This window comes from Phascolarctos cinereus, unplaced genomic scaffold, assembly GCF_003287225.1.
Source record: "Phascolarctos cinereus isolate Bilbo 61053 unplaced genomic scaffold, phaCin_HiC Scaffold_8;HRSCAF=390, whole genome shotgun sequence".
NCBI lineage: Eukaryota > Metazoa > Chordata > Mammalia > Diprotodontia > Phascolarctidae > Phascolarctos > Phascolarctos cinereus.
This window is the reverse complement of record NW_027556291.1, coordinates 45,404,886-45,432,610: the sequence shown is the minus strand read 5'-3', so window position 1 is coordinate 45,432,610 and position 27,725 is coordinate 45,404,886. Positions and strand designations below refer to the sequence as shown.

At 44.8% G+C, this 27,725-nt stretch overlaps 1 protein-coding gene and 1 pseudogene across 1 annotated transcript; both read left to right on the top strand.

The window, feature by feature from the left end:
• The first annotated feature begins 1,269 nt into the window (after positions 1–1,269).
• Positions 1,270–22,359, top strand: ARHGAP36 (Rho GTPase activating protein 36). Its single transcript, XM_078148047.1, has 10 exons — positions 1,270–1,384; positions 13,683–13,945; positions 15,207–15,402; positions 16,866–16,921; positions 19,023–19,173; positions 19,521–19,669; positions 19,850–20,020; positions 20,952–21,175; positions 21,652–21,860; positions 22,085–22,359. Exons 1-10 carry the CDS (start codon positions 1,270–1,272, stop codon positions 22,357–22,359), a joined length of 1,809 nt encoding a protein of 602 aa, XP_078004173.1.
• A 4,504-nt stretch (positions 22,360–26,863) lies between these two features.
• On the top strand, positions 26,864–27,181 carry LOC110196498 (large ribosomal subunit protein eL36 pseudogene; annotated as a pseudogene).
• The last annotated feature ends 544 nt before the right edge of the window (positions 27,182–27,725 follow it).

Below are 27,725 nucleotides of genomic sequence, written 5' to 3'. Positions count from 1 at the left end.
GCCAGAGGAGATGACAATTGTTTGGGCAACTGTGATCCTTTGATTTCCTTTTAAGATGGTAAGCTCCTGGGCTGGCTCGTCTTTCTTTCTTTCTCTCTCTTTTTTTTGGGGGGGGGAGGTTTTGGCTAGGCAGTGGGGTTAAGTGACTTGCCCAGGGTCACACAGCTAGTAAGTGTTATGTGTCTGAGACTGAATTTGAACTCAGGTCGTTCTGAACTCAGGGCCGGTGCTCTATCCACTGGGTCACCTAGCTGCCCCGTGGCTCATCTTTCAAGAGCTGTGTTGTTTCTTGTGTTGCTCTTTCTTTGTGAGGATGCTCTTAATCCTGATGGCTGGGGGGGGGGGGCGGTGTCAGAGAGGCCTCCTTCTAGGAGATGGGCAAGAGCAGATGGGAAACCCAACTCAGACCGGATAAACTAAAGGCTGGCTCTTTGGGAGCCAGGGATCTGGATAGACTGCTCCCAGAAGTGGGCTGATGTTGATTGCAAACAGCTGTCTTTGTCTAGAGTTACTTTGTTAGCCTCTGGTAGCACTGCTGAACGGCCTAGATCCTATAGGGCACTTTTCTGGAGACCTCCTTTGGAGTCCTCAAAAGATGGAGTAGAGGGGCAGGACAGGTTGGAAACATGGAGTGTGCTATACAGGACCTGACTTGGAGTCAGAACACCTGGATTCAAGTTCCTGATGTAATACCTCTAAACTGTGTGATCCTAGACAAGTCATTTAAACCTTTCTGAGTCTCAGTTTCCCCTTGTGTAATAGGAGGGTAGTGATACTTGCATGCCCTCTCTCATCGGGGCATAGAAAGCCCAGATAGAGTATCACATTAGGGAACCCTAAAGGCCAGTGAAGGAGTGTTTGGGTCTCTTGGAAAGGGGGATTCAGGGGAAATGACGTTGATTACAAACTTCCCAGGTTTGCTGGGGGCTATCTCTGCCCACAGATCCTGAATTGGAGAACAAAAGATAGGATAGGTTGAGAAGCTTTGGCTTTTGTTTACCAAAGCTCTGTCTGGGTTCCCTCTCCCCCTGAAGCGTCTCCCTCCACCCACCTCTGCTGGCCTTCTCACCACCTAACTGACCCTACCCCTCCCTTTTGGTCCTGTGACAGTAAGACAGTTCTATCTGGCTCCTTCAACCTGGAATAAGAGGAGATGCTTTGGAGATGGCCAAGCCCAGAAGGGGGAAATTGCCAACTTGCTTCTCTGTTTTTGTGCTTTCTTTAGTGACTACTCTCGGTAGCATCCCTGGAATCGGAAGAGACCTAGGGATGCAGGCCGTATTCATTCAGAATCTCTCCGAGCTGGAACGTACCAGGCTTCGGGAGATAGCCTTCTTCTGCCTGCAGGAGAAGAATCCTTCCTGGCCCATCAAGATGCCCAAAGGTAAGGCCAAAGGGACCCAAGAAGGGCCGTCGAGCTACCTCTCCCCCAAGTTTTTTTCTTTGACTCCCCTGGGCAACTGGAAAGATTTTCACCAGCTTCTCAGTGGCAGCCAGTCCAGGCTGAGGAGGGGAGTAGGGTGAGGGCTGTTGTTACAGGAAGCTTTAGACAGAGGACCTGGATTCAATCGCAGATCCTCCACATAATTGCTGCATGCCTTAGGACAAGTTTCCTAATTGTCCCCATTTATAAAATGAGGGTACTAAAATGGATGATGGCAGGGGATAGAAGGCTGGCCCGAATCTGCCTCTGACACTTATTTGCTTTTTAACAGTGGGCAAATTGCTTAATCTTTCAGTGCCCTCTAGCAATTCTCTAAGACTTTATAATCGGTTCAACGATCAATTCAACTTTTCTACACTGTGGGCAGTTCGACCTATCGATAAAACACAAGTCCAGATCCCTGTTCTCCCCACTGTCCAAAAAAACAACTGTAGGGTCACTTCCTACTCTAAATTTTCTGATATCTTTGCCTCTGGAAAGTACTTCATCAATCAGGCTGTGCTGGCTGAGGCAGGTGGTAGACTGGGAGGGGCACCTGGCTTGGAATCCAGATCCCAGAATTCCAAGGCTTTACTCCTGGTTCTGGTTTGGTTTTAAAGAAATTTCTTCCTTTCCTTGGAGGTCAGTTTTGTACTCTGTAAAATCAGGGTGATGTACTAACTACAGGTCTGTTTTGGCTCCAAATTCTCTACAATTGCCAGACACCACTGCCAGGGCTAGGGGACTGCTAAAAATCCCTTCCAACATCTTCATTTGGTTACTGCATCGGGAGCAAAGCTTGCGAAATTCATTGCAGCTGAGTGCAGGTGCCCATCACTGTGGTTTATAGATGACTGGCTAGTCTTTTAAATTGGATTTTGAAAGGATTTGGGGAAGTCTCAGGTTGAAGTGAGAGATTTGAGTGGAGGGTGAGGTTCAGGAATCAGCACCTCCTGTTGAAGGTGTCACTTCTGGCTGTGCCAGTTTCCTTTGGGAAGGAAAGTCAATTCTGAGCCTTTTTTAATGACTTAAGAACCATCCCGCAACTCCTGGCCCCCGCTCCTTATGGTTGAGACTAGCAGTCAAGCAGAGAACTGGGAATAATAATATCAATACTTATTAGTAGCTGCACAGAGATGCTGCAATGAACAACTGAGTCATATCCATAACCTCCTTACAGTGTGCCTTGATTGGACTTGGCTTACCCGGCTGTCCGGCTGGCACACATTGGTCAGACATGCCACAGGCACCAGTTTGCTGGATGCTGAAGAGTGGCCTGGGGTCTGGATTTCACTGAGCTGGGAAGGTGGGAAGCTGTAAATACAGTCTTCATCAGTTCCAGTTGCCGTGGGCAGAGGCATTAAATAATGCATGTCATTGTCAGACGGTAATAATGCTGCCCAATTATGTGATCAAGGCAGCTTCAGGCCCTTTCTGAGGTAAGGAGCTCTCTGCAGGTATCAGGGCTAAGGTAGTTACGATCATCCCCTTCCTTTCTTCTCCTGCCCCCTAGCCCCCACCCTCAAGTCAAAGAGATGGAGAAACCTTTTTGCATTGACTGTTTTGGAAATGACCAAGGTGAAAAGAGGGGGAAGCCCAAAAGCCCATGGTGGGTGGGTATGTGTGGTGGTGAGGAGGGGTAGTGATTGCAGCAAAAATTCTAAATGTCGGTCAGTCCCTTTTACCAGTTCCGTGTTCGAAAAGTGACCACCCACGAACAGATTTGCTTCCCCTTTCCCCTCCTTTGAGAGAGTCAATGGATGTAGTAGAAAGAACACTGGATTTGGAGCCAGAAATCTTGACTCTGCCACTTACTAGCCATGTGACCCTAGGTGGAGCCTCAGTTTCCCCTTCTGTAAAAGTGAGATGTTAATGTGTCTCCTTCCCACTTCCCAGGGCTTTTGTGAATAAAGTGCTTTGTAAAGCCTAAAGCATTCCAGAAATGGGAATTATTTTTCTTGTCACTTTGACAAACAATTTCAAGAGAGACATGCCTGGGCTAATAGCACAGTTTCCCCCTTTGAGCAAACCATCTTGAAGACTCATCCGGCCAATACTGCTAGCAATGGCTGCTGAGCAGTGCAAGCCCTTGAGAGGAACCAAAGGGTGAAGAATGTTTCTCTTGAGAAGCCAGTCCTTGGGGACACTCAGTCCCAAGGTAAGGGCTGAATGATGGATAATAGTCAGTAAACAATATACAGAGCCATGTGATAAGGGGTCCCAGGCAACAGATAATGCAGAAAAAGTATGCGCTCCACTTAAATGGTTGTAATTCTGAGAAACCTAACATAGATGGCTTGGTTATTTGTGTCTCTCTAATTTCCCACTCGGAATAACATTCGTGTTTGGGTAGCCTGTTGCTGCTCTCATTATTTCGAAGGGATGTTTTTTAAATTTCCTTTATGCTAGGACACAATCATTTGGTTTTCCAGCTCTGCCCCATCGTTCCCTTCAATACCCTCCTTCTTCCCCATAATTCTGAGGCAGATGGCTGTTGAATCCTGGGTTTGGGGTCTCTCTTATTTGGGGATAGTGGAATTGGGGGTGGGGAGGAATGAAGGAGGGAGGGGAATAGCTCTTTTCTCTTTCCACTCTTTTGAGCTCTTTGTCCCTTTTCCATTCCCCATTTCATGTTTTTTTTTTCCCCTCTGTGTAAAGAGAAAAGAGCATTTCACCAAGAATCAGGGTTTCTGGATTCATACCCCAGCTCAGCCACTTTACTAGCAGTGTAACCTTGGGCAAATCCCATCAGCATTCTAGCTGTCAACTTTCTGATCTGCCAAATGGGTGAGGGGAGAGGAGGAGTGGTCGACTAGGTGATCACTAAGTCTCTTTGGGCTCTAAAATGTGATCCTGTTGTCAAGGAAGAAGCAAAGGAATGGTTTAGGTTGAGAGATCATTAGACCTAGAAGGGACCTTGGAGGCCATCAAGCCCAACCTCTTCATTCAACAGATGAGGAAAACTGAGGCACAGAGAGGTTAAGTGGCTTGCCCAAGATCACACAGGAAAGAAGGAGCAGAGCTGGGATTCTAATCCAGGTCCCCAAATCCAGTGCTCTTCTCATGACAGAACACTGCCCTCTGAAGCCCCTTTCAGTTTCTGAGATTCTTAGATTCATGTGGAATTTTACATTTGCAAAGCATTTCTGCGTACATTATCTCATTTGATCCTCACAGCAGTTGTCTGAAGGTACGTTGGGCAAGTATTATCATACTCATTTTATATGTGAAGAAAACAAGGCTTGGAGGGAGTCAGTTGTTAAGTGACTTGGCCGATGGCACTCAGTTGGATGGAGCTAGACCTTGAATCCAGCTCTTCTGACTTGTGCTGTAAGTGGAAAACATAATGAACTTGTAGTCACATGTTCTGAGGGCGGTCTAGGCACCACCATGTATTAGCTGTGTGACCTTGGACAAGTCACCCAACCACTCTGAAGCCTCAGTTTCCTCATCTACAAAATGAAGAGGTTTGACTATATCATCCCAAATTTCTACTCTAGTTCTAAAATGAGATGATATGATAAATAAAGGACAATAAAATGTGTCTCCAAGTCTAACGGTCTTTTCCTTACAGCATACTTCCTACTGAACAAGGCACTTACTTGCCCCTTCATCGTACTAAAGCACCACTGGCTAACGTTGGGTTGCTTGAACCGGTTCTCTCAGGGGTTAGAACCTGTAATTTATGAGGTCAAGGCCATAAGCTCCATTTCTGTGTTGGCCAGTTAGGTGTAGAAAGAAAACAATCCTGTTTCATGGTCTGGACTGGAATGACTCTTCCTAGATTGACTCCTCATCCTATCTCACAAAGGCATGTCACTGGTCACCAGGAAGACCAAGTAGATAAAGGAATGGGGATGGCTCAGTGTGAGCCATCCCCATTCCTGGAAATTGGAGCTAAAGCGACCATTCATTCTCTTGATAGTGGGTACACAACATCTCTGTATGCAAGATGGTCCATTTCACCCGGGCGTTTGCACTTGCAGGTCTGGAATCTCCCGCTCCCAACGGAATGGTTGTGCTAATGCAGTCAATTCATTGCTCTCTTGGAGCTCAATTGCCTTGTTGTGCAACTGATGCTTTGGCTCGGCTGGCTTGGTTGGGTGCCAGTTCCTGTTGGTGCTGCTGAATTGCTTCAGTTCCATTCAGCAAGCACCACTGAAGCACCAACTGTCTGTAGAGCACTCTGTTAGGAGCTGGGAGAGATGCAGAGTGTAGAGGATTTCACTCCAAAAACCAGCGATCAGGCATCCATTGTCAAGCGATCAACAAGCCTTTATGAAGAGCCTCCAATGTGCCAGCTCCTGTGGTAGGCACAGGGTATACAAAGACAAAAATGGGGGAAACAATCAGTCCCTGCCCTCAGGGAGCTTACATTCTACATACAAAATAATACGAGGCTATTGTAATTCAACGTGTAGAGCTTAGCTAAGACATGGCTCCTGCCCTCATGGAGTTCACAGTCTAGGACTGATGGAGGGAAGCTTGTTCAGGAGTCATGGGGACTGTTCCCCAATTAGTGGGAGACATTTCACAGTGATACAGGCTGCCTTGTGAGGTAATGAGCTCCCCATTTCAGCAAGTGTTCAGTTTAAGCTCTTTACAGCCTGGCTCCAGCCTACTTTCCCAGCCTTACTATATTATTCCCCTCGACACACTACCTGCCTTGCTGTTCCTCACATTTCATCTCCTGTCTCCGTGCCTTTGCACTTTGCACTGGCCCTTTCCCATGCCTGGGATACCCTCCCTCTTCATCTTCATCTCTTAGAATCCCCAATTTCCTTCAAGGCTTAGCTCAAGTACTGTCTCTTAATTGAGACCTTTTCTGGAGCCACCTCCTACCCCCAGCTGCTTTCTGCCCTAAAAAAGCCTTGTACATATTTCCTCTATACTTATACATGTATATTCTGACTCCCCAACACCTAGCATGGTGCCTTGCACATAGTAGGTGCCTAATAAATGCTTGTTGATTGATGATCACTTGTCAGGGATGCCACAGGGGTTCTTAACCTGAGGTCAACAGATGGATTTCAGGGGGTCTGTGGACTTGGATGGGAAAAAATTTACATCTTTATTTTCATTATCCTCTAGCTAAATCAAGCAGTTCCTTCAATTATGAATTTTCAAAACATCCATTATTCTGAGAAGGGCTCCACTGGTTTTACAAGCTTGCCAAAGGGGCTCTGGACCCAAACGAAGGTTAAGAACCTCTCCCACCGAGGGAGCTCACATCCTGGGTGGGAGGTAGAGCAGTTATTCTCCAGTGTTGCTTCCAGCTCAGTGAATCTCTGGTTTCTCACCTGAGTCTCTGATTTTTCTTCTGTGTGGACCAAACTCAGTGAGATTGGAGGTAGAAACCATTGGCATCAGTCTGATAGCTGAAGACACTAAACAGAGCTAGGAAGCCAGCATGGCAGTACTCAGCTTGGGACAGCTGGAGCTAGAGGCAAATTGGGCTTTGGGGGCCTCTCCTGTTCTTTTTAATGAATAATAACTAGAGCCTTATTATGAGTCAAATTTAATAGCATGCAGTCATAGATTGTGTCCTTACTGTGGTCCCATACTGAGCCCTAATCCTAGCCCCCAGACCAAGTTCTTGACTCTGGCTCTACTGAACTGTGACCCTTGCCCTAAACTTCATCTTTGCCTCTGGCTCCAGACTGAGCCCTCCAGTGCTAGGGAGAAGAAAGTACTCTTTTTTTTCCTTTTTTCATTTTTTTTGCATATTTTTTTTTGTTTTTACATAACCTTCATTTCAAAATATCTTCCTCCCCATTCCCTCCCCAGAGAACCATACCCTACATGCAAGAATAAAAAAAGTGAGAAGAAAAAGGCAGTTCAGCAAAACTAATCAACTGAGCCTGGTAGAATATGCAATATTTCACACCCATAGTCCCCCACCTCTGCAAAGAAAGGAGGAAGGGTCATTTTCTTATCTAGAAGAAAATCTTCTTGTGACACTGTCTCCTCAGTTCTGCTTTCCCCAGCCACCTACTTCCCATACCCAGCTCTCTCCTCCGTCACCCCCAAGGCCTAGGTGATACTTGACATTTCCATGGCTGGGGTTGTTGAAGTATTAGGGAAAGGGTGTCCAGAGTGAAGATAAGTGATGAGAAGGAGGAAGCATGAGTGGAGAAGTGCGGGCCAGCAGAGAGGCTGCCTGAGGGGTGTATGGCTCTTCCCTCCCTCCATTTTCCTCTCCTGGCTCTTGGAAGGTTCTATGGAGAACCTTGTTAGAAAGGAAATATTAAACAGAGGGAGACTTTCTACTCATCAGAAACACATCGAAGCTTTTGGTCCAGGGAGGCAAATGTGGAATTAAAAGCCAATAAATAAATCTGAGGAGGCTCCTTGGTGCCATTCCAGGTTTCCCTGGCCTTTGCGGCTTCCCCGGAATCCTGCCCAAGTCAGGCTGAGACTTAACTATTGCCAAACTGCCTTTTCTGCAGAGACATGGGACATATACCCTTCCATTTGTGGACAGAGAGAGAGAGAGAGAAAGAAAAAGACAGACAGACAGACAGGAGAGAGAAGGAGAGACAGTCAGACAGAGAGACAGTAGAGAAAGAAAAAGAGAGACAGAGACAGACAGACAGAAGGAGAGAGAGAGAGGAGAGACAAGGGAAAAGAGAGAGAAGGAGAGAGAGAAAGAGAGACAGACAGAGAGAGAAGGGGAGGGGAGAAGAGAAAGAGAAATCTGGAACCTTGTCCTCCCCTGTTCTGTGGGAGATGAGCTACCTCACTCCCCCGTCTAGGGTGAGTAGTAGGTGTGAAAAACCTTACAGAATCTCTGCGTGGAAAGGGACCTCAGAGCCAGCCCAGATCTCTACAGGAGCCCTTCTAGACCATCCCCAAGAAGTGATCATCCAGCTTCTGTCTGGAGTTCTCAGGAGGGGGCATCTGCTCCTGCCCCTGACAGCCCCTTGCTTTCTTGGCTCTCGTTAGCAAGTATTTTCCCTCTCATCAAGCCAATTTCTGCCTCTCAGCAGCTTCCAGCCATTGCTCCTGGGCCACACAGAATGAGTCTAATCCCTCTTTCCCATGACAGCCCTTCAAATACTCGAAGATAGCTAGAATGTCTTCCCTTGAGTCTTCTTTTCTCCAGGCTAAACACCCCAGTTCCATGTTTATACCTGCAGCTTTCTACCTGACATAAATAAGAGAATTGAAAGAGTCAGAAAAAGGGAGAGGTTTGGCAAGAAATCGATTGTTCAGCTGTCTGATGAGGTTGTTGGGTTTTTTTTTTTTGGGGGGGGGTCTCTCAAATTAAAATGAAATCTAAATTCTTACCGGCCACTAATAGGGACCAGATGTCAACTATGGCCATAGTGTTTGACTGTAGAGCTGAATGGAAGAGAAACAGATGATTCTTGCAGCCAGTTGGCTGTCTGATTCCTATAATGATGGTCTACCAGACTGGCTTTCCTGCTGGTAGGGGCCTTATACGGATGGCTGTCTCCTCCGTCTCCTCCCTCTCCTTCCCTGAACTGAATTTGCCCAGGTACCAGAATTCTTAGGGCTCTAGAAAAGGATGGTGCTGAACCCATATTTTTGATTTGTTCCCCTTTCTTTCTGTAACTTTAGCAAACAAGAAGGGCAAATTCCTTCGCAAAAGATTGGATGTTCTAAGTCGTGACAAAAAAGGTAGGACCTCCAGTCAATGCCTGTTCTGGGTTGCCATGTTGTGGGAAGATAACAGGAGTGGGTAATATCGCATGATGCTGAGCATGGGGAGGGCAAAATTTGGGAGTGGGGTGGGGGGTTGGGATTCTGATGTGACAAATTCAAAGGATAAGGGGTGAATGGGAGCTTTGAATGGGGGGCTATTTTTCATTTTGCCTTTGCACCCCCCCAGTGCCTAGCACATTGTCTTGTGCATAGCAGGCATTTAATGAATTCTTATTGAATTCAGTTGGTTAGGGTGGGGGAGGGGAGGTTGGTAGAACTCAGAACTTGACAATGGCTGCTCTTCTGCCATCACCCCCTCTTGGGCAAGTCACAGAATCCTATAGTAGTAAATTGAATAAAGGGAACCCACTGAACACTCCTTTCCAAGACTACATAGGGGATGCCATTTCCACATATATGGAACAAAACCCTTAAAATCACAGGATACCGGAAGAGATCCTGGAGACCACTGAATCCAACCAAGACCAGACTTGACTCCCCCTCTACAATATCCCTGACAAGTAGGCATCCAGCCTCTGCTTGAAGACCACCAGGGAGCAGGAACCAATCATCTCCTTGATCTGCCCATTCTCCTTAATTGTTAGCTGTCCTAATTATTAATGATTACATTTAGCCTAAATTGTCCTCTCTGGAACTTCTACTCATTGCTGCTAGCTCTACCCTCTTGTAGCCTGCCCCTGTTCCATAGGACAGTCCTTCAGATACTTGGATATGACAATCATGTCCCATCCTCCCTCCAAGTGTTCTCTTCTCCAAGCTAAACACTCCCAGTTCCTTCAACTAATCCTTAGATGGCATAGTCTCCAGTCCCTTCATCATCCTTATAGCTCTCCTCTGGACACACCGCAGTGTGTCAAAGTCTTCTCTAAAATGCTGTCCCAAGAACTAAAGTCAAAGCTGGAGTGCAACAAATCTGATCCCATGATATTGGCTGCCATCTTTTCCACATGAATAATATTTGTGATCTTGTCAGATGCTTTGCTAGAAATCTATTTTTATCAGATCATACTATGCTTTTACAATTTTTCTTTATTACTTACACTTATTTTCATCTATTGTACATGACTTTAAAATCAAAGTTAGGATAAGCCCCCCTGTGCATCCACATTGTTCTCTTTAGACAACTCTACCTTTCCCTCCTCATTAAAATTGGTTCGCTTTGGATAGTCTGAATTTCATTCTATTGAGCTTCTCATCCTTCCAGGGATGACTTCCCCTGCAGAATTTTAGTCTATGGTTTCCTTTTCTGAATCCTTTGAAATTCGTTCTCCAAAAATCTGAGGTAGTATGTCAGATTATCCCTGACTTTCCTCCCCTTTCATAAATTCTAAAATGGACTCATCACTTGTCCTCAAGGTTCTCATCATTCCCATCCCAGAAATCTGTTCCTCCTTGTTGTTAAGAATCAGATCCAGAATAGAAATTCTCCTCCTTGTTCTTAATGATTCCTTTTCCTTCTCTTTCAATATGTCCTTCTTTTGTTCCTTTTTCCCCTCAGATCCCTTTCATGCCCTTCTTCACCTCCAATCATTCTCCTTCAGGCTGAGCTCTTCTCTTTCTGCTTCAGTTTCCCATGTCCTTCCAAATTTCCCCTCCCCCAAATCAATCTCTGATATTTTTCACAATTTTGAAGTTAAGTCTTCTTCATAATTCCTTCTCCTCCTTCAACTCCAATCTTTCTCCTATATTACCTTTAGGGTTTTCCATATAGGATTCTTCAGGATCTCAGTCATCTGTATTACAACTCTCAGAAGCCAGAGTCTGGCCTGGCCCAAATGGGAGATAATGGAGTCAGAACACTTGGGTTAGAATCAATGCTCTGATAATTACTCCCTTTGTAAATTAGGATGAATAACTCAATCTTTCAGGGCCTCAGTGTCTTAATGTGCCTCTTCATTACTGTTTCAGGGACTCAAAATTCTGATTCTTCAGAGATTATGGTATTACGTGACACACAGGCTTATCACATCACATTTAAGGGTGTTAAAAAGATGAGCTTTTCCTTCCTGGGGGAAACTTGGGATCATTGAAAGTATTGTATAATTTTCCAAATGCAATCCAGTTCACTCTCGTCTAATCAATTCTGGGCACTGTCCATCTATAATCTGGGCAATAGGCATTCTTTATCCACTTGATTTTTCCCATGTGCATTATTAGGATGAATTCTTTTCTGAGATTATTGATCTTATTTAATAGGCTTTGCAATATTCTTAGACTTGATGTAGTCCAATTTCCTGCAGACAAGAGCATCTGGAAGACCTCACCTGTATAGATGTAGGGAATATCTCTTTCATTTGGCTTCTGCTCTGGACATCCTCCATCATGAGCAAACAGCTTTGGTGATCCAAATGTCTTCCTGTTTTATGTTTCAATTGACTTTTAATAATCAGAAGATTGTTCCAACAGAGTCCTCTCTGTTTTATCTATCAAGAAACTTTGTACGGTATTAACATATAAATGGGAAACACTTTGTTGGAGGAGAGCCTTTAAGGCTGCATTTTGCTCTACCCAATCAAATGCTTTTTGATAATCAACAAACAGTACTTATGGTGGGATCTTGTATTCTTTGAACCTTTAAGTCAAGTATGTGACTGTAAAGATATTATCTATTGTAGAATATTATTTATAAAATCCTCCCTATTTCTCATATTTTCACAAAGGACGCCCTTGATATGTAGGTAGATTTGTCTCATAAGTACTTTGTTGAGATGAGAGGGTAGGCTTATGGGTTGGTAGTTATTAATAACTTCTCAATCATCCTTTTTGTAGAGTATTAACATCCATGATTTTTCCCACTTGTTTGTTATCTTTCCTTTTTTTCAAATATGTTTTTGGTCTCTTCATTGTGGTAATTGCTTTACTTTGGTTCAACTTCCACAGGAAATGGTGATGGTCCATGTTAATGTCTGTTCCTTGTTCCTTCATCCATTTATTGGACATCAGTAGCCATTTAATTAGGTCAGGTTGGAACTGTTTTGATTGTACATCATGCTCACTTTTCATCTTTAACCTTTTTTTCCTAATTTGGCATTGATTTTGATCTCTACTCTAGCAAGTCAGTGGTCTGAGAAATGACCCCTGTATCAGCAACAAGGTGTTTCATATATTATAAGAGAAAGTCAATTTCATTTTTTGAGATGTTTCTTGAGAATGGTCTTTTTGTTATGAACATGAGCACTGCAAGATAAGATGACCAACTACCCTCTGAAATGATGTTTCTTGTTGTCTTTAGGAGCATGATGAAACCAACTTCACTTCTTTCCTTATATCTTTTGGTATCATTTATAGTTAAAATGTCTAATATTGTTATAATTCCATTCCTTCAATGCTTTCAGATTTGTTGGAGACTGGACAAGGATCTCGCATTTAGAGCGCCAACAGTTAGGTTAATAAATTGTCTAAAATGGTGTGATTCTTAGCACCCTTTACCCCCTTTCTACCACTCTGCTATTATAACTACAGAAATGCAAGGAAGCTACAGAAGGATTGAGTGCCATTTTGTATTTTTCTTTGTTTTACAGTTTGCCATAGCTAAAGAATATATCACCTAGTTTAATCCCTTATGGAAAGGTTGGCCCCAGGCAATCAATTAAAACTCAAGTAAGGGATCTAGGAGTTTTGTTGTTCACTCATTTTCAATTGGGTCTGACTCTTCATGACCCCATTTGAGATTTTGTTGGCAAAGATACAGGAGTGGTTTGCCATTTCCTTCTCCAGATCATTTTACACATGAGGAAACTGAGGCAAATGGGATTAAGTTACTTGCCCAGGGTCACAGAGCTAGTAAGTGTCTGAGGTCAGATTTGAACTCACAAAGATGAGTCTTCCTGACTCCAGGCCTGGCACTCTATCCACTGCACCACCTAGCTGCCCCTTCATCTAGAAGTTACTCTCATCTATTCCCTAAACATTCACCTAAATTATGTGTAGAAGTCTAGTGGACACTCCTCAAACAAATAGTTATGGAGCTACAGAAGTTTCAGATAAGGACAGCTAAAGTAATGGAAAGAATGGAGTGGTGGCAGCTATATGAGGCTGGCCCAAAAAAGTTGAGGCTTAATGTTTCTAGGATCAGAAAGGTGATGCAGATTAGCAAATAGATTTGTTTACCAAGCTCTAGATGCTAAATGGAGGGAGACTCCTGGAAACACGAAAAGGAAAATTTAGGACAAGAAAAAGGTCAAAATTTACCTTGGGGAACTCATTCTCTCTAGAGATGATATAAGCTAAAAGGAGAAACAGTTTTACAAGTGGTTGGATCAATTCATGGGTGACAGATCTGGACTGGGAGCCAAGAGACCAAGGCTTGAATTTCACAGCCATTGACCAGTGGTGATTCCTCTTCCCTCTCTTGGCCTCAGTTTCCTCTTCTGTATGATAAGGGGGTCTTACTGCTTAGATGATCTCTAAGATCCCCTTGACCTTGGATCTGTGAATTGATAATCCCTTGAGGGGTAACTGCCAAGTCTTGAGTTCTAGACTACTCTATGAATTCCCATACTGAGAAACACCCCTTATCTAAAATGTATGCAGTTATCCTCCTGCACCTTCCTCTTTTGACCCAATTTAGTTTCTCCAGATAATGCTCAGACCTTTGGGATACCCCTTTCCCAAGTCATTGCCAACGACTTGGCCAACAAACGGCAGAGGGAAGCCATGAAGATTCCTCGGAGACAAGGCATTGATGTGGAGGCTTCCGTGCTTCGCTTCCTCACAGAGAAGCATCGCCAGTGCATGCAAGGAGAACACTCCCTGCTGGGAGCCCTGATGGAGTATCACAGGGAGCCTCTGACTCCCCTCTTTGCAGAACATCCCCCAAAGATCCAGAGAAGGGTAAGTTCCAAACTTAGTGTGAAATGAGGAAGTATTGTGTGTGCCTTAAAAACCATGCAGAATTGGGAGTTGTGATAACAATTATTTAAGAGAGGGTACTACCCTTACAAGATTAATGAAGAAGGGCCAGAACTGGCCTCTCTGGTCTTTTCTTGATGGAAGCAGCAGTAACCTGAGTCCTTGGACACTTGTCCTACAGTGAGCAATCTTGGATGGCTTAAGGAAGGTGTTTAATTTATCTAAGTGAGTATTGCTAGGAAGTAATCTTGAACTTGCATGCTTTTTCTGGTTTTAAAAAAATTAAAATTTCTTTTCAGTTAACAAGCATTTTAAAAAATTAATATGTCCCTCCTCTATCATTCCCTGTTCCTCCTACTTCCTTGAGCAAATTAAAAAAGAACTAAAAAAAAAAAACAAAGTCTGCAATACCTAGTCTGGGAAAACAAATTCCCACATTGGCCATGTCTGAAAAAAAAAAATATATATATATATCTCTTTCTGCGTTTTAAGTTCATCACCTCTCTGTCAGGAGGTGAGTGGCATGTTTCATGTTCATTCCTTTGGACTCGTGGTTCATCATTGTGTTGGTTGGAATTCAAGAGTCTTTCAAAGTCGCTTTTCTCTGTGATGTTTTCATTGTATAGATTGTTCTTGTACTCCTGCTCACTTTGCTCTGCATCAGTTCATAAAGGTCTTCTCAGCTTCCTCTGAAATTGTCCATTTCACCATTTCTTATGGCACAATAATATTCCATTGCATTAATACTTCATAATTTGTTTAGCCATTCCCCAATAGGACATCCCTTTAGTTACTGATTTTTGGCTACCACAAAAGAGCCACAATTAATATCTTTTAGGTCCTTTCCCTCTTTCTTTGATCTCCTTGGGTTATAAGTCTACTAGTGGTATATTTGGGTCAAAGGCTATGCACAATTTGGTTACTTTCTGGGCATAGTTCTAAATTGCTTTCCAGAATGGCTGGACCAATTCACAGCTCCACCAACTATGCACTAGTGTATCTGTTTTCCCATAGCCTCTCCAACATTTGTCATTGTCCTCTTGTCATCTTTGGCAGTCTGATGTGTGTGAGGTGGAACTTTAAAGTTGTTTTAATGTGCATGGCTTTCCTGTTACACATTTCATGCTTCCTGGTTGTCTTGGCAGTTTCCAGGAGAATCCCAGCGGGGACAGGGTGGGGAGGGGAACAGACTTAGAGTCCTCACTGCCCAATCCCTCCCTAGAGTCTCCCCATTTTTCTGCAGGGGGGCTTATCTGTTGACTGCATTTCCGATTTGGATCAAGGCAACTCGCGCCTATTGGAGGCCCTGCAGCTCTCCTTCCCTGCCAGTCGGGAGGGTGTAAAGCTCATGGGCAATGAGGAGAAGTTGGGGCTCAACCCTATTTTCCGACAGGTCCCCGTTATTGTGGACAAGTGCTGTGAGCACATCGAGGAGCATGGTAAGGATGTGAGGAGAGGAGGGAAGGAGGGAGTTTTAAGTGGGGTGGGGAAAAAAGATAGTAGAATGGTTTGAACAATGTCTAGTCATCCCAACTTTAGCTACTGCATCTAGTCTAATCACCTTGGATCCAAGCAGCACTAGTACAGAAAGAAAAGGAGAGAAAATCTGATGGAAGTGATTGTTGATAATTCAAAATAAATTAATTTAAAAAAAAGAAAATCTGGGGAAGAAGAGATTAGAGAAGCTCAGTCTGGTGAGGGGAAACTATTCCTACCTTTATACCTGCACCTGAATGAGAATCTCATACTCTCTACAACACACCCACCAAATGGATATCCAGTCTCTACCTGAAGACCACTAGTGATAGAGAGCTTGCTACCTCCAATAAAAATAGTTGAAGATAATTTTCATCCTTTCTCCAAAGTTTAGTCATGTCTTTTCTATCCAGAACTTGGTCAATTGATTTAAAAAAATACATACATAGGACTTTATGTTTACCTCCTTTTAAATTTCATATTGTTAATTTCAGCCCAGTGTTCCAGCCAATTGATATAATTTTGTAACTTGATGATCTCATCTATCATATTTGCTCTTCCCCCAGCTTTGTGTTCTTTGCAAATATGAGAAGAATCCCATCTATGCCTTTATCCCAATTAATGACAAAAATATAGACTAGCCAGGACCATGGACAGAGTCCTAGTGGCTCTCCCACTGAGGATGACATTGTTCTCAACAACCAAGACTCTTTGGTAGCATTTTTTTGACTAGCTAAGAATCCACATAACTGTACCTCCCAGCCTACATTTTCCACAACTTTTTTCCACAATGGCATCATTAGAGATTTTATCAAATACTTGGTCAAAATCAAGATATATATACTATGTCTGTGGCATTCACTTGCCATCCAAACCTAGTAACACTATTTAAAAAGGAAATGCAACTAGTTTGACATGACTTAGTCTTCTTAAATACATTAGTTCCTAATTATCATGGTGTTTTATTTTTTAAATGCTTACAGCTTATCTGTTTAATTATTAGCTTTTGCTAGGGATTGATAGCAAACTCACTGGTCTACAGGTTTGGGACTTCATCTTTCTTTACAACTTTTTGAAAACTGGAATGAAATTTACCCCCTAAGGTGTCATGTTGTGGTCAGAATACAAACAATTCAGTGATCAAGGTTAGGACTCAGCATGGGGCAGGGGCAGGGCTTAGTCTGGAACCAGAGTTAGGCAGAGACTCCACACAGAAATTAAGAATACAGCCTTAATGAGATATGGAGATACAAGTAAAAAATTCCAGGGTGCTACTCCAGTGGGTTCTAGGTTTTCCATCAAAATAACCTCTGGATGAGAGAAAGAAGAATTCCTTGTCTTGGCAGTGGACAGTAGGGAGCAGGTGGGCAGTGGGCTGGCACTCAGGGCTAGTGTTGCCCCATGTCTTGTCTAACTATTCTTTCAGGCCTGAAGACTCTTGGGATTTTCCGTGTTGGAAGCTCCAAGAAGAGAGTGAAGGAGGTAGAGAGATGTTTACATGACCCATTTTCGGAGATAGGGAGATAAAACCCAAAGGGATAAAGGTGGGGCCTGGGGACAGATGTATGTGTGGGAACTCCCTCAGGGAACAGTCAAGGTATGCTTCCTCTGGGCACTTGCCAGTTTGGCTCTTTCCCCTTGGATACTCTTCTGGGTGACCTGGCTTCCATGTCCTAGGGCAATGGGGAGAGACAAAGGGGAAGAATAACAGAAAGCACATTCAGGAAGGTCAGAAACCAGAAAATGGAAGAAGAGAATAAACTTGAATATTTAGGAGAGAAGTTAGAATTATTTGGACAAACACTAGGTAAAGGAGCCTGTTCTCCATATTTTCCAAAGAATGTTCACTAGGCTAAGACTAAGAAACCAGTTTCTCCATTTATATTCTCCATCACTGGAAGGCCAATTGAGTTCTGTTCCATGATTTGGGGTCTGGGCAGAGGGAGGTAAAGGGAAGCAGAGGGAGATAAAGGGAAGTGTAGACACAGTCCCTTCTCTTAGGGAGCTTCCTTTCTGATTGTGGAGACAACTTCTGTCATAAAGAAGCTTCTGGCTTGATAGGGGAGAAAAAAATCCCTAGTCTAAGGGAGCTACCATTCTGAGAGAGGCAACATGGTATAGTGGATAGATTGCTGGATGTAGAGTCAATAAGACCTGGGCTCAAATCCAGCCTCTGACATATTAGCTGTGTGACCTTGGGGGATTCACTTCAACTCACAGGGTCTCATTTTCTTAGTCTTTAAAATGATGGGGTTGGATTCAGTGGCCTTTAAGGTCCCTTCCAGATTTAAATCTAAGATCCTCTTAGGGGAGAGCTGCTAATCTGAAGGGGGGGAAATTAATCACAGGGAGATACTTGTAGTATGGGAGAGACATGGCCCTTTCCATGAAGAACCCTCAGTCTGATAGGGAAGCACAGTCGCTGAAGAGCATACCAGCATGGCTTAGTTCCCTGATGGGATGAGCTATTGAATGGGAGGGGCATGGCAGCATGAAGCCATGGGTGGGTCCCAGAGGAAATTGGGAGGGAGGGAGGGAGGGATGCAATGGAGTCCATGAGGGAAGGGATGGAGGTGGTGGAGGGGACACCCAGGAGATTGGGGTAAGGAAGAACTTTGGGCCTTAAGGTGTTCTATGGATGGACCCATTTGTGTTTGATGAGTTCTTTGAGCTTATTTTAGCAGGTACCTTTGCTGGAGCACCTCTGAACTCCTATAGAGAATTGTGCCTCTTTTGTTCCTATTTCTTATCACATCCTGCCTCTTCTGGTAGTTCCTTGGGTCCATGTTTTGTTTTGTCTTGTCTTGTCCTGTCTTGTCTTGTTTCCTTTTCTAAATCAGAAGGTCTCCGAGTGCAGGGATCATGTCTTAGGTACCTCTCTATCTCCCACAGGGACAGCGATTAATCACCTAATCAAAACCCATTTATTATACATTCTATGCCGGGCATTGGAGACACAAAGACAAAAAGGAGTTACCCAGAATATTAAATATATGATCATAGTTTCATTTCCTGTAGCACTTTACAATTTACAAAGAGATTTCTTCACATAACTCTGCGAGACGATTGCTGAGAGAGGGGAAGTGACTTGGCTTAGGTCACATAGCCAATTAAGTGGGGGAGCTAGGACTAGAACCCAGGTCTCCTGACTAACAGGCCTAAGCTTTTTCCACCACATTGGGCTGACCCAAACTAAAAGGATTTCTGAATTTGGGGTCAGGTAGAGCACTTGAAGGTTTGCAAATCACCTTCCTCACAGCCACCCTTGGGGGTCAGTATTGCAAAGATTGTTAGCTCCATTTTACAAATGAGGAAACTGTGACCCAGAGAAGGGAAGGAACTTACCCAAGGTCAGATGGGGAGCAAGTAAGGGGATGCAATCCCAGTTCTCCTGGCTGTACATCTAGTGTTTCTTTTTTCACTGTAGGTCTCTAGCAGACCATCTGGAAAAGTGTTTGAAGCTGGGAAGCCTTCCCAGAGCCCCTCAAACTGCTCCGCCTACAAGAAGACTGAAGGGAGGGAAAGGGGGGAGGGAGGGGCATCAGGACAGGTGCCTTATTCTTCCTCTTTTTCCTCCTTTCAGCTTCGTGAAGAGTTTGACCAAGGCATGGATGTCATTCTGGATGAGACCCAGAGCGTTCATGATGTGGCAGCACTGCTTAAGGAGTTTCTGCGGGATCTGAGTGAGCCCCTGGTGCCCAGGGAGTTCTACCAAGTTTTCCTTCGAGCTGCCAGTAAGTCAATTCTTAAAATCCGTGGAGGTAGGTAAGGGCAGGTATGGGCAAAGGGCACAGCTTTGAGCTGAAGCTTACATGAGATGAATAGCAAAGCAAGAGGTTCACCCCCTCCAGGGGCACCAAGGGAAGGGTTGGGAGAGGTGGGACCTGATTGTTCCACAGAGAGGATTAGCCACTCTTCCACAATGGAGGAAAGGAGTCCACAGTGGGCACCCTCAATGCCCTTTCAGTTTCCAGAGGCATGATGGACTTTTCTTTGGTCCAGGAAGCTACCAAGCCACATTTCCTAATGGCCAAAGGTGCCTAGCTAAGATGGCTCAATCTCATGCCCTCCTTCTCCACAGGCCTGCCCACCGGTGAGAGGCTGGCCATTTTGCAGCTGCTGATTTATCTGCTGCCCCCATGCAACTGTGATACTCTGTACCGCCTCCTGCAGTTCCTGGATAAAGTGTCCAAGCATTCTGAGGACACCATTGGGCCTCAGGGCCAGATGGTAAAAGGGCAAGGCAGGAGGTTGGGTGAGGGGATGTTTCCAGTACACTTCACTGGTGGCATGTGGGAGAGACAACAAGGAGACTAATCCGACTGAATTCAAGGAGTGACAAGAATGTTGGACATGCCACTTCTTCCTGACTTCTCTTGTTTCCTGCTCACTCTTCAATTTCCTCTCTAGATTTCTGGCAACCGGATGACCGCCGCCAACTTGGCTATGATTTTTGGACCCAACATCCTGCAGAAGGAGAAGATGCACGAGAAGGACACCAAAGTTCTGGGGATGGAGGAGAGCACTGCCATGATCACTGTGCTCCAGACACTGATTGAGAATTTCCAGATCCTTTACATGGTAGGAAAAGAAGCTCACTTGTGTGGGCTTGTCTCACCATCCCCCAATTACCTTACTTCCATTCTGTCTGTTGGTAGTATATGGTGTTCCACCATCTTGGAACACCAAAGAGAAGAAAATGATGAATCTCTTTAAAGGGATCTCTATCCATAAAGCAGAGGAGGCCTGGGGACCCAGCCCTGGGTAGAGTAGGTGGTCAGTAGGGGACCTAGAAGAATTTCAGTGAGGCAGAACCCACTACTTGTGAGACAACCCATTTTTCATGAGAGCTCTTCAAATAGCTGAGGATGGCATATTTGTCCCCAGCCTAAATCCTCGCTTCTTTCCTAGTTCTTTTTCCCAGTCCTCATAATGATACGGTGTCCAGTTCTATCATCATCTTAGTTGCCCTCCAGCTTACCAATCAATGTCCTTCCTAAAGTGTGGCACCCACAACTAAACACTCCAGATGTGGTCTGACTGGGGAGCAGTATCTTCTCAGTTTCTTTGGCTTCTGTATCACACCATTGCCAAGCATTAAGCTTGCAGTCCGTTTAAGAAAGGCCCTCTGCCTCCCCAGATGACACAGTAACTCAGTTCTCTTGACTCTTGGGCCATCCCCGTTAAATGATCTAACTAGAATAATCCTACAGGAAATCCTTAGAGGAAGGAGAAGAAAGAGGAAATAGAAACATAAGTGACCAATGTATTGGTTCCAGGGAAGAAGTAACTCCCTGGGAAGCTTTAGGAGTAAAAGGCAATCATAAGGAGGAACCTTCCCTGATGGCCCTGTCCCTGGGGAGACTGACAGTGAAGGAGCCAAGGTCTCTGGGCATTTGGCCCCAGAGCCAAGACTCCTGGAGAGAGATGCCACCCTGGAAGGGAGGAGAATGGTCTCCCACCCTTCTAGGCTTTGAGTGGTTGTCCATTAAGGTGCCAATTCCTCTCCCAGGTGCCCCCTGATGTGCAGAGTGAGGTGCTCCTCAGCGTGTGGCATACTGACCCTGATGTCATTGAATATCTTCTGCGTCAAAAATTCAAGACCCCCATGCCCTTGGCGGTCCCTGAGACATCAGCTTCTGATAGCGAGTCTACTTCGGCTTCTGAATGCGTCTCTGCTGCTGGTTCGATGTCCTGCTCTGCCCTCGAATCTGCCACGTCCTCCATTGCTCACTTGTGAGTAGCTCAGGAGAATGGGTGATCATCTCGGGCTGGGTTAGAACCTTAAACCCATATTTCTCAGCAATGAGGAGTGGGGAGAAGCAGGAAGAAAGGAAGGGGAATTATATCAAATTGCCCTCTATTAGACTCTCCTTCATTCACTGATTCACTGAGCAAATATTTATGCAGAGGTTTTGTATGCAAAGCAGTATTTGTGTGGAGGGGATGGGGTATGATTTCCATTTTTCAGTGCTATAGGAGGGTATACCCAAATTACTCCCAAATGGAGAATGTTGGGGCTCCTGCCACAATTGAGAACATCAATTCTGAAGGTAGCTCAATTTGTGGCTCTTCCTGGTTCCCCAAAGACAATGATTTTGTCCAAACCTACCTTCTTTCTTCCCCAGTGAAATCCACTATTCCTTTCCTTAACTATAGATAATGCAAAATCAGCTCATTACCCTGGAATAACTTGCCCTTTTCAATTTAAGGGGTACTCACAAAGAAACCGATGAGCCCGTGGCAAGTACCAGTTCTGGGGCAGTCCAGATCCCCACTCTTTTCCCGCCATTTTCTTTCCTGAGGCTCCCTGGCCGCATGGAAAAGGAAACTGCCAAGAGTTCCAAAACAATCTTCTGCCTGCGCCCCTTCAGGTCTGGCCATGGAGCTCAGACCCCTGATGATGCCTCCTCCAGCCAAGGTGAGCCCAGGGTTTGGCAGTATGTTTCAGGGGGCTGCGTTGGGCAGGGGCCCTCAAGATATCCTCAGAGGTCCTTGTCAGCCACTGCCAAGTCTGGTACAGAGCTCCATTCCAGCCCCTGACTCTGGTTTTTCAGTACCCAAGGAAAATAGAAAGGGTTATACAATTATAAGATCATGGTTAACATTTGCTGTTAAATGATGATCATTGTTAATATTTTTCAGGAGTCTGCATGAGGCTGTTTGCATCCCATGGCCAGCGCCAGATGGCACGTTCTGAGGATGATGTTGTCGTAGAAGAGCAGGCCCCCCAGGTTGAGGCCAAAGAGGAAGAGGATGAGGTCGAAGACAAGGGCAAGGGCAAGGGCAAAGGCAAGGGCAAGGGCAAGGGCAAGGGTAAGGGCAAGGCCCCCGCCAAGTCTGAAAAGCGGGCCAAATCGCCCCTTTCTGATGATACCGATTCTGAACCACGCCCTGGCTGCAGCTGGTTCCAGTCCTAAATGGACGCACATATCTCTTGCTTGCTCTGCAATTTGTGCTCCCCCACCCCACCCCTTTCCCGTAACTCCCTTATAATGTGCTGGGCAGGATCTGACAGGTGCCAATTTCTAGGCTAGTATGAGAGATCTCAGTGGGTGAAAAATTGGAAGGCTGAAACCACAGAGGCTGCCAGTCATGACTGACTCAGGCTTCTGTGGGGAGGTAGAGAGGTTCCCATGAGATCTCACACCTGGAGACCCCTCCAGGCCAGTATTTCCAAAATATTTCCGTCCTCACTACTGGGGATGGTCTGGGTCTTCATTTCTTCTGGCAAATCTCACACAAGCCGATGACCCAGAAACATTCCTACCTTCTTTGGTGCTGTTCTCTACTTGAGAGCCTCAGGGGAGAGGGACCAAAGTTTGAGGAAACTATAGGACCATACGATGTGAGGGCAGAAAGGGACTTTGGAGACCACTTAGTTTTTCACCATAAAACAAGGTGGTTAACCAATGATCTTTGGGGTCTCTTCCAGCCCTCAGTCTTATGAACCCAAGTCTCCCAATTCCAAATCCAATAAGGAAGAACCAGGTGTCCCAGACACCTTGCCCCTCCAATTTAATTTAGCAGACCTGTTCCCTGTGCACAATTATCTCCCTATTGATGCATCTTTTGGTGTAAGAACTCCTTTTAAGGCAAACTGCCTGAACCCCTGCTGCTTTTCTCTTGTGACTGCATGCCACTTATGTTTACTGTCCCCTCCCCCAGCTGCTCCCCACAAAGAAGTTAGTAGGGGCCTTCTCAGGCCCCTTGTGAAATGAACCTGGCAAGGCTGAGAAACTAGAAGGGATACACATACTAGCTCATAGCCACCTCCGGACTTTCTTCTCTCTATAAGAGACAGACCACTAGCCGCCTCGGGACGGCCCTTCTTCCATCATGGTGCAGTCTGCTCAGGTTTCATCACCAAACAACCTCATGTCAGATTCTCTTACAATCATGCACAACCGGTGAATGGTTTACAACAGGAGAAGGTACTCGAATAAGTTTAGTTGAAGATGCTTTTGCGTGTAGGATGAGTTTGCAGATATCCTAGGTAGATTTACGTAGGTATATTTTATATGCAATCCTCACCTCTACCGTTACTGTATCTTCACTATGCAAGGTTTCAGCATTCGCAGGCTATGAGCTGGTATGTAGGACTGAGCATTTCATCCGACAGTTAACACTATAGTTGGCTATGAGCCATTATGATCTATCACGTGAGCAGTATAGTATATTGATCGAAAGTTCTTGGAAATGCATGATGCCGATGGATAGAGGCTGCTGGGGGAATAAAACTTTAGATGTATACTTTTTCTGTGGTGTGTTGTAATAAACAAATGTGATTTCAGCATCAAAATGTTGTCATTGGCTGTGATTTCCAGAGTGTATTGTGGGGCCCATGGAAAGGCAACAAGCACTCAGCTGTCCTTTATGCTCTGTGGGGGGAGGGTGTCTGGTTGCTCCTCAGGAACGAGGCCTTATCCTGGTCTTAGCGTGGAGGGGCCTGCATTTCCATTTGATGCCAGGCCACTAGACAGAGCTTCAAGGGACTCAGGCCATAGATTAAACCTACCCAATACTGGCCATTTTCTCCTACATATAAATAGCCAGGAAAGGTCCCAAAGCTGGCAGGATGCTGTGAGACATATATCCATTGCTCTTAGTGTGGGGAGGAGTCCTCTTACAAAGTATATTGTAATGAAAAGAGCGCTTGGAGGTTGAGTCAGAAGACTTAGGTCTCAGCTCTGATATGTACCCTTAGGGCTTCAGTTTCTTCATTTGTAAAATGAAGAGGTTGGAGTGGATCACAACATTCAATTTAGATCAATTTAGAGTTGCAGTTTCTATGAAATTGGCCATTCCTTTCACATATATGGATTGCAACTCCTCTATGCCTTATTATTAGACCGTCTTTTTGAATGCCTCTCTCTTCCCTCCTCCCCCCGCCCCCATCCATTCCTTGATATTCAACCTCTGGTGATAAACCTCTCAAAACTAAGTTAGGTTGGTCCTTGAACTAATGGGCTGGAAAGTACCTTAGAACCAATAGACAAATCAGTCAACAAGCATTTATTAGACACCTACTATGTGCCAGGTGCTGGGGGTACAAAGACAAAGACTTGAAACAATCCCACCTGATAAGGGATCATTATTCTCCCCTAATGGGGGAGACAACAAATACACAGGCATACACACACACACACATACACACACACACATATATAAGTATACACAAATGGGGTCACAAAGAATCAGATACAACTGAAACAACTAAACAACAAAAGTATACAAATTTGTACCTCTGACTCCAATTCTATCCCACTTCATTATTGGCAACATAGGTCCCCAAAGGTATAGCTGCTACCTTGGGTTCTAGGAGTAATCCTATGGGTGGCTATCCTTCTGATATTGTCCTAATATTGTAACTCCTGAGCCCCCACCAATGTACTTCCCTCTTAGCAATCAGCCAGTAGAATCAAGTGGCTTTTTAGAAAAGGAATTTATTCAAATGGGATAATAAGTCAGAAGTTACATAGCATTTGCCCCCAAACCTGGAGCACCTTGTCTCACAGATACACATGGAGACCATGGGGGAAAGAATGGGCATGAACTTAAAAATACAATGGTAGTGAGGCACATGTGTAGGGAATGCTCATGCCCAAGGTAACCTCTGGAATGGAAAGGGCCTCACTGTCATTTATTTCTCTAGAGAGTCCTCATGAAGTTCACTGTAGGGTGAATGTCATTGTGAATGATGAACAAAGAACTCAATTGCTAGGCTGAGATGGCTTCTTGAAGGACACAGGGTCTCCATTAGATAGGTGGCTCAGCTGAAGTCACTCCTCCTCATAGGAAACAGTACCTTGGTTGGATCAGTCAATCTGCTGATGGGCTGAGGCAAACAAGTTGCTCAGCTGTTGAGCTCTTGGACTGGGCTGGGAAGATAGGTTGGCTGCTGGGCTGGAGTTATCTGAGCTGGGCTGAGTACACTGCTGTGAGGCTTTTCCCAGGGTGTGTATCTCTTCTGGATGGATTAAAGGATTGTAGATTTAGGGCTGAAAGGTACTTTGAGGCCATTGAGTCCAACCCCCTCATTTTACAGATGAGGAAACTGAGGCTGAGAACACCAAAAGGACCTGCCCAAGTTTACGAAGTTAGGAAGAGTCTGAGGCAGAATTAGAACTTGGTTCTAACTTACTCTAAGCCTAACTCTATCCACTGCACCAACTCCCTGGGCTCCCTCCTAAATAGGCTGCTAGAATCTTTACCAGCTTCACCCTTTGGCTGAGTGTTACCATTTTCTCTGCAGCATCTTCTCTTAGATTCACTCAGAGCCTTGGCCCTGTGGTTTGTCCCTTCCAGAAAGGAGGTGGGAGAAATCGAGCCTCTCCTGCTTGGCAATTGTTGCGAATTCAGTGCAAGTTCCCTTGATAAGGGGTGCCTTTACTAATAGTGATCAGCCAGTTATACTTTCCACGTTCCCTTTGGGGTCTTATTCAAATGACTGGCTGGGGACAAAGGTACTGAAATTGTTGGTGCCTTGGGTTGTCTTTTCATTGAGTTATTCAAGCCACAGCCCCTTTCTAAGGCTTGACATGTTTCCTTTACACCTGAAAGAGCTTCCACTTTACATTTCATTGTCTGCTTTTTGCCCCTTCCTTTCAGCCTTGCTAAGTCTAAAAGTAAAGTAAAATAAAAGTAAGAACGCAAATACAAAAATACAAAGTAGTTGGGGTGAGGCTCTCAGGAAAGATTTGTAGAAAATGGCAAAAGAGCTGAGTCTAGAAGGAAGAGAAGGAGTCTCTGAGGCAGAGGTGAGGAGAGAAAGCATCTCAGGCATAGGGGATGGCCAACGCAAAGACACAGAGATGGGGGAGGGATGATCATGTGTGAGGAATTACAAAGAGGCCAGTAACCTAGGCCAATACCCTCATTTCACATATGAGAAAACTGAAGCCCAGTGAGATTAAATAACCACATAGGCAGTAAATGGTTGTGCTCAGATTCCGAAGCAGCTCCTTCTGGCTCTAAATCCATTACTCTTTGGAGTCCCGTGACCCCTGAGGGTCCCTTCTCGCTCTAAGCCTATGATCCCATAGACCTATGACTTAGTGGACAGCCTTTGAGGACTTGTCCATAGATGACAGTCCTACAGCCTGTCATTAGACCACATTTGAAGCCTTTTCAACTTGAGAAGACCTGCCCCACCTTCTGCTTAACAGGCAGGACTGTTGCGTATTGGAGGAGGATGTTTTTACTATCCCCAAATCAAATTCTTTATTAAAGCAGGTAAACATAGTAACATGGAAATGAGAAAATTCTCTTTAAGGGCACACTTTCATCATTCCTTAACTGTGCACAACCACACCTTAATCTACCCCTCATCTTTCTAGTAATAATCTCAGTTAGAATGCTCTTTCAATAACTCACTGCACCTTCTGCTGTGGCTGCCATTGGGCCTACAGTAGCACCACAGCCATGGCCATCCGAGACCCCATGGCCATAGGTCTCAACAAGGGCCACAAAGTTACCAAAAATGTTTCAAAGCCGAGATACTGCTGCCACCATGGGCGCTTGACCAAACATACCAAGTTTGTGAGAGATATGATCCGGGAGGTGTGTGGATTTGCCCCTTATGAGAGATGGGCCATGGAATTGTTAAAGGTCTCTAAGGATAAGAAAGCCCTTAAGTTCATCAGAAAAAGGGTGGGAACTCACATCTGGGCCAAGAGGAAGAGAGAGGAGCTCAGCAACTTCCTACCTGCCATGAGGAAGGCTGCTGCCGAGAAGGACTAAGTTGGACCTTGCCAACCTTCCCCACTTACTCAATAAAGATTTGACAAATTTAAAAAAAAAAGTCACTGCAGATTTCTAATATGGAGTCACAACTTTCAGAGGGTGGATGTGGGACTCTTGATCCTGCAGTTAAATCCTCATAGCTTCACTTATAGGTGACAATCATCTATTCATTCAACTGAAAATATATTAAGAATCTACTTTGTATAAGGAATTGAGTAGGATACCAAGACAACTCCTGTTTTCACAGAACTCATTGTCTTGTAGCTATCTCTCAAAGCTTCCCCTTTCCACCCTGTAAGAGAACTGAGGGAAAGAGAAAACAGCCTCATGGGCCATCGATACATTGCTTTTGCTGCTCCTGCTAATCATGATGACTGATATCTATAGCCTTCCAAGGTTTACAGAGGGCTTTCCTCACAATGCCCCTGTTAGGGAAGGAAGTGTTATTATAGCCATTTGACAGACAAGGAAACTTAGAATCAGGGAGGTTAAGTGATTTCTCCAGGTTTATATAACAATGGCAGAATTGAGAGCTGAACTG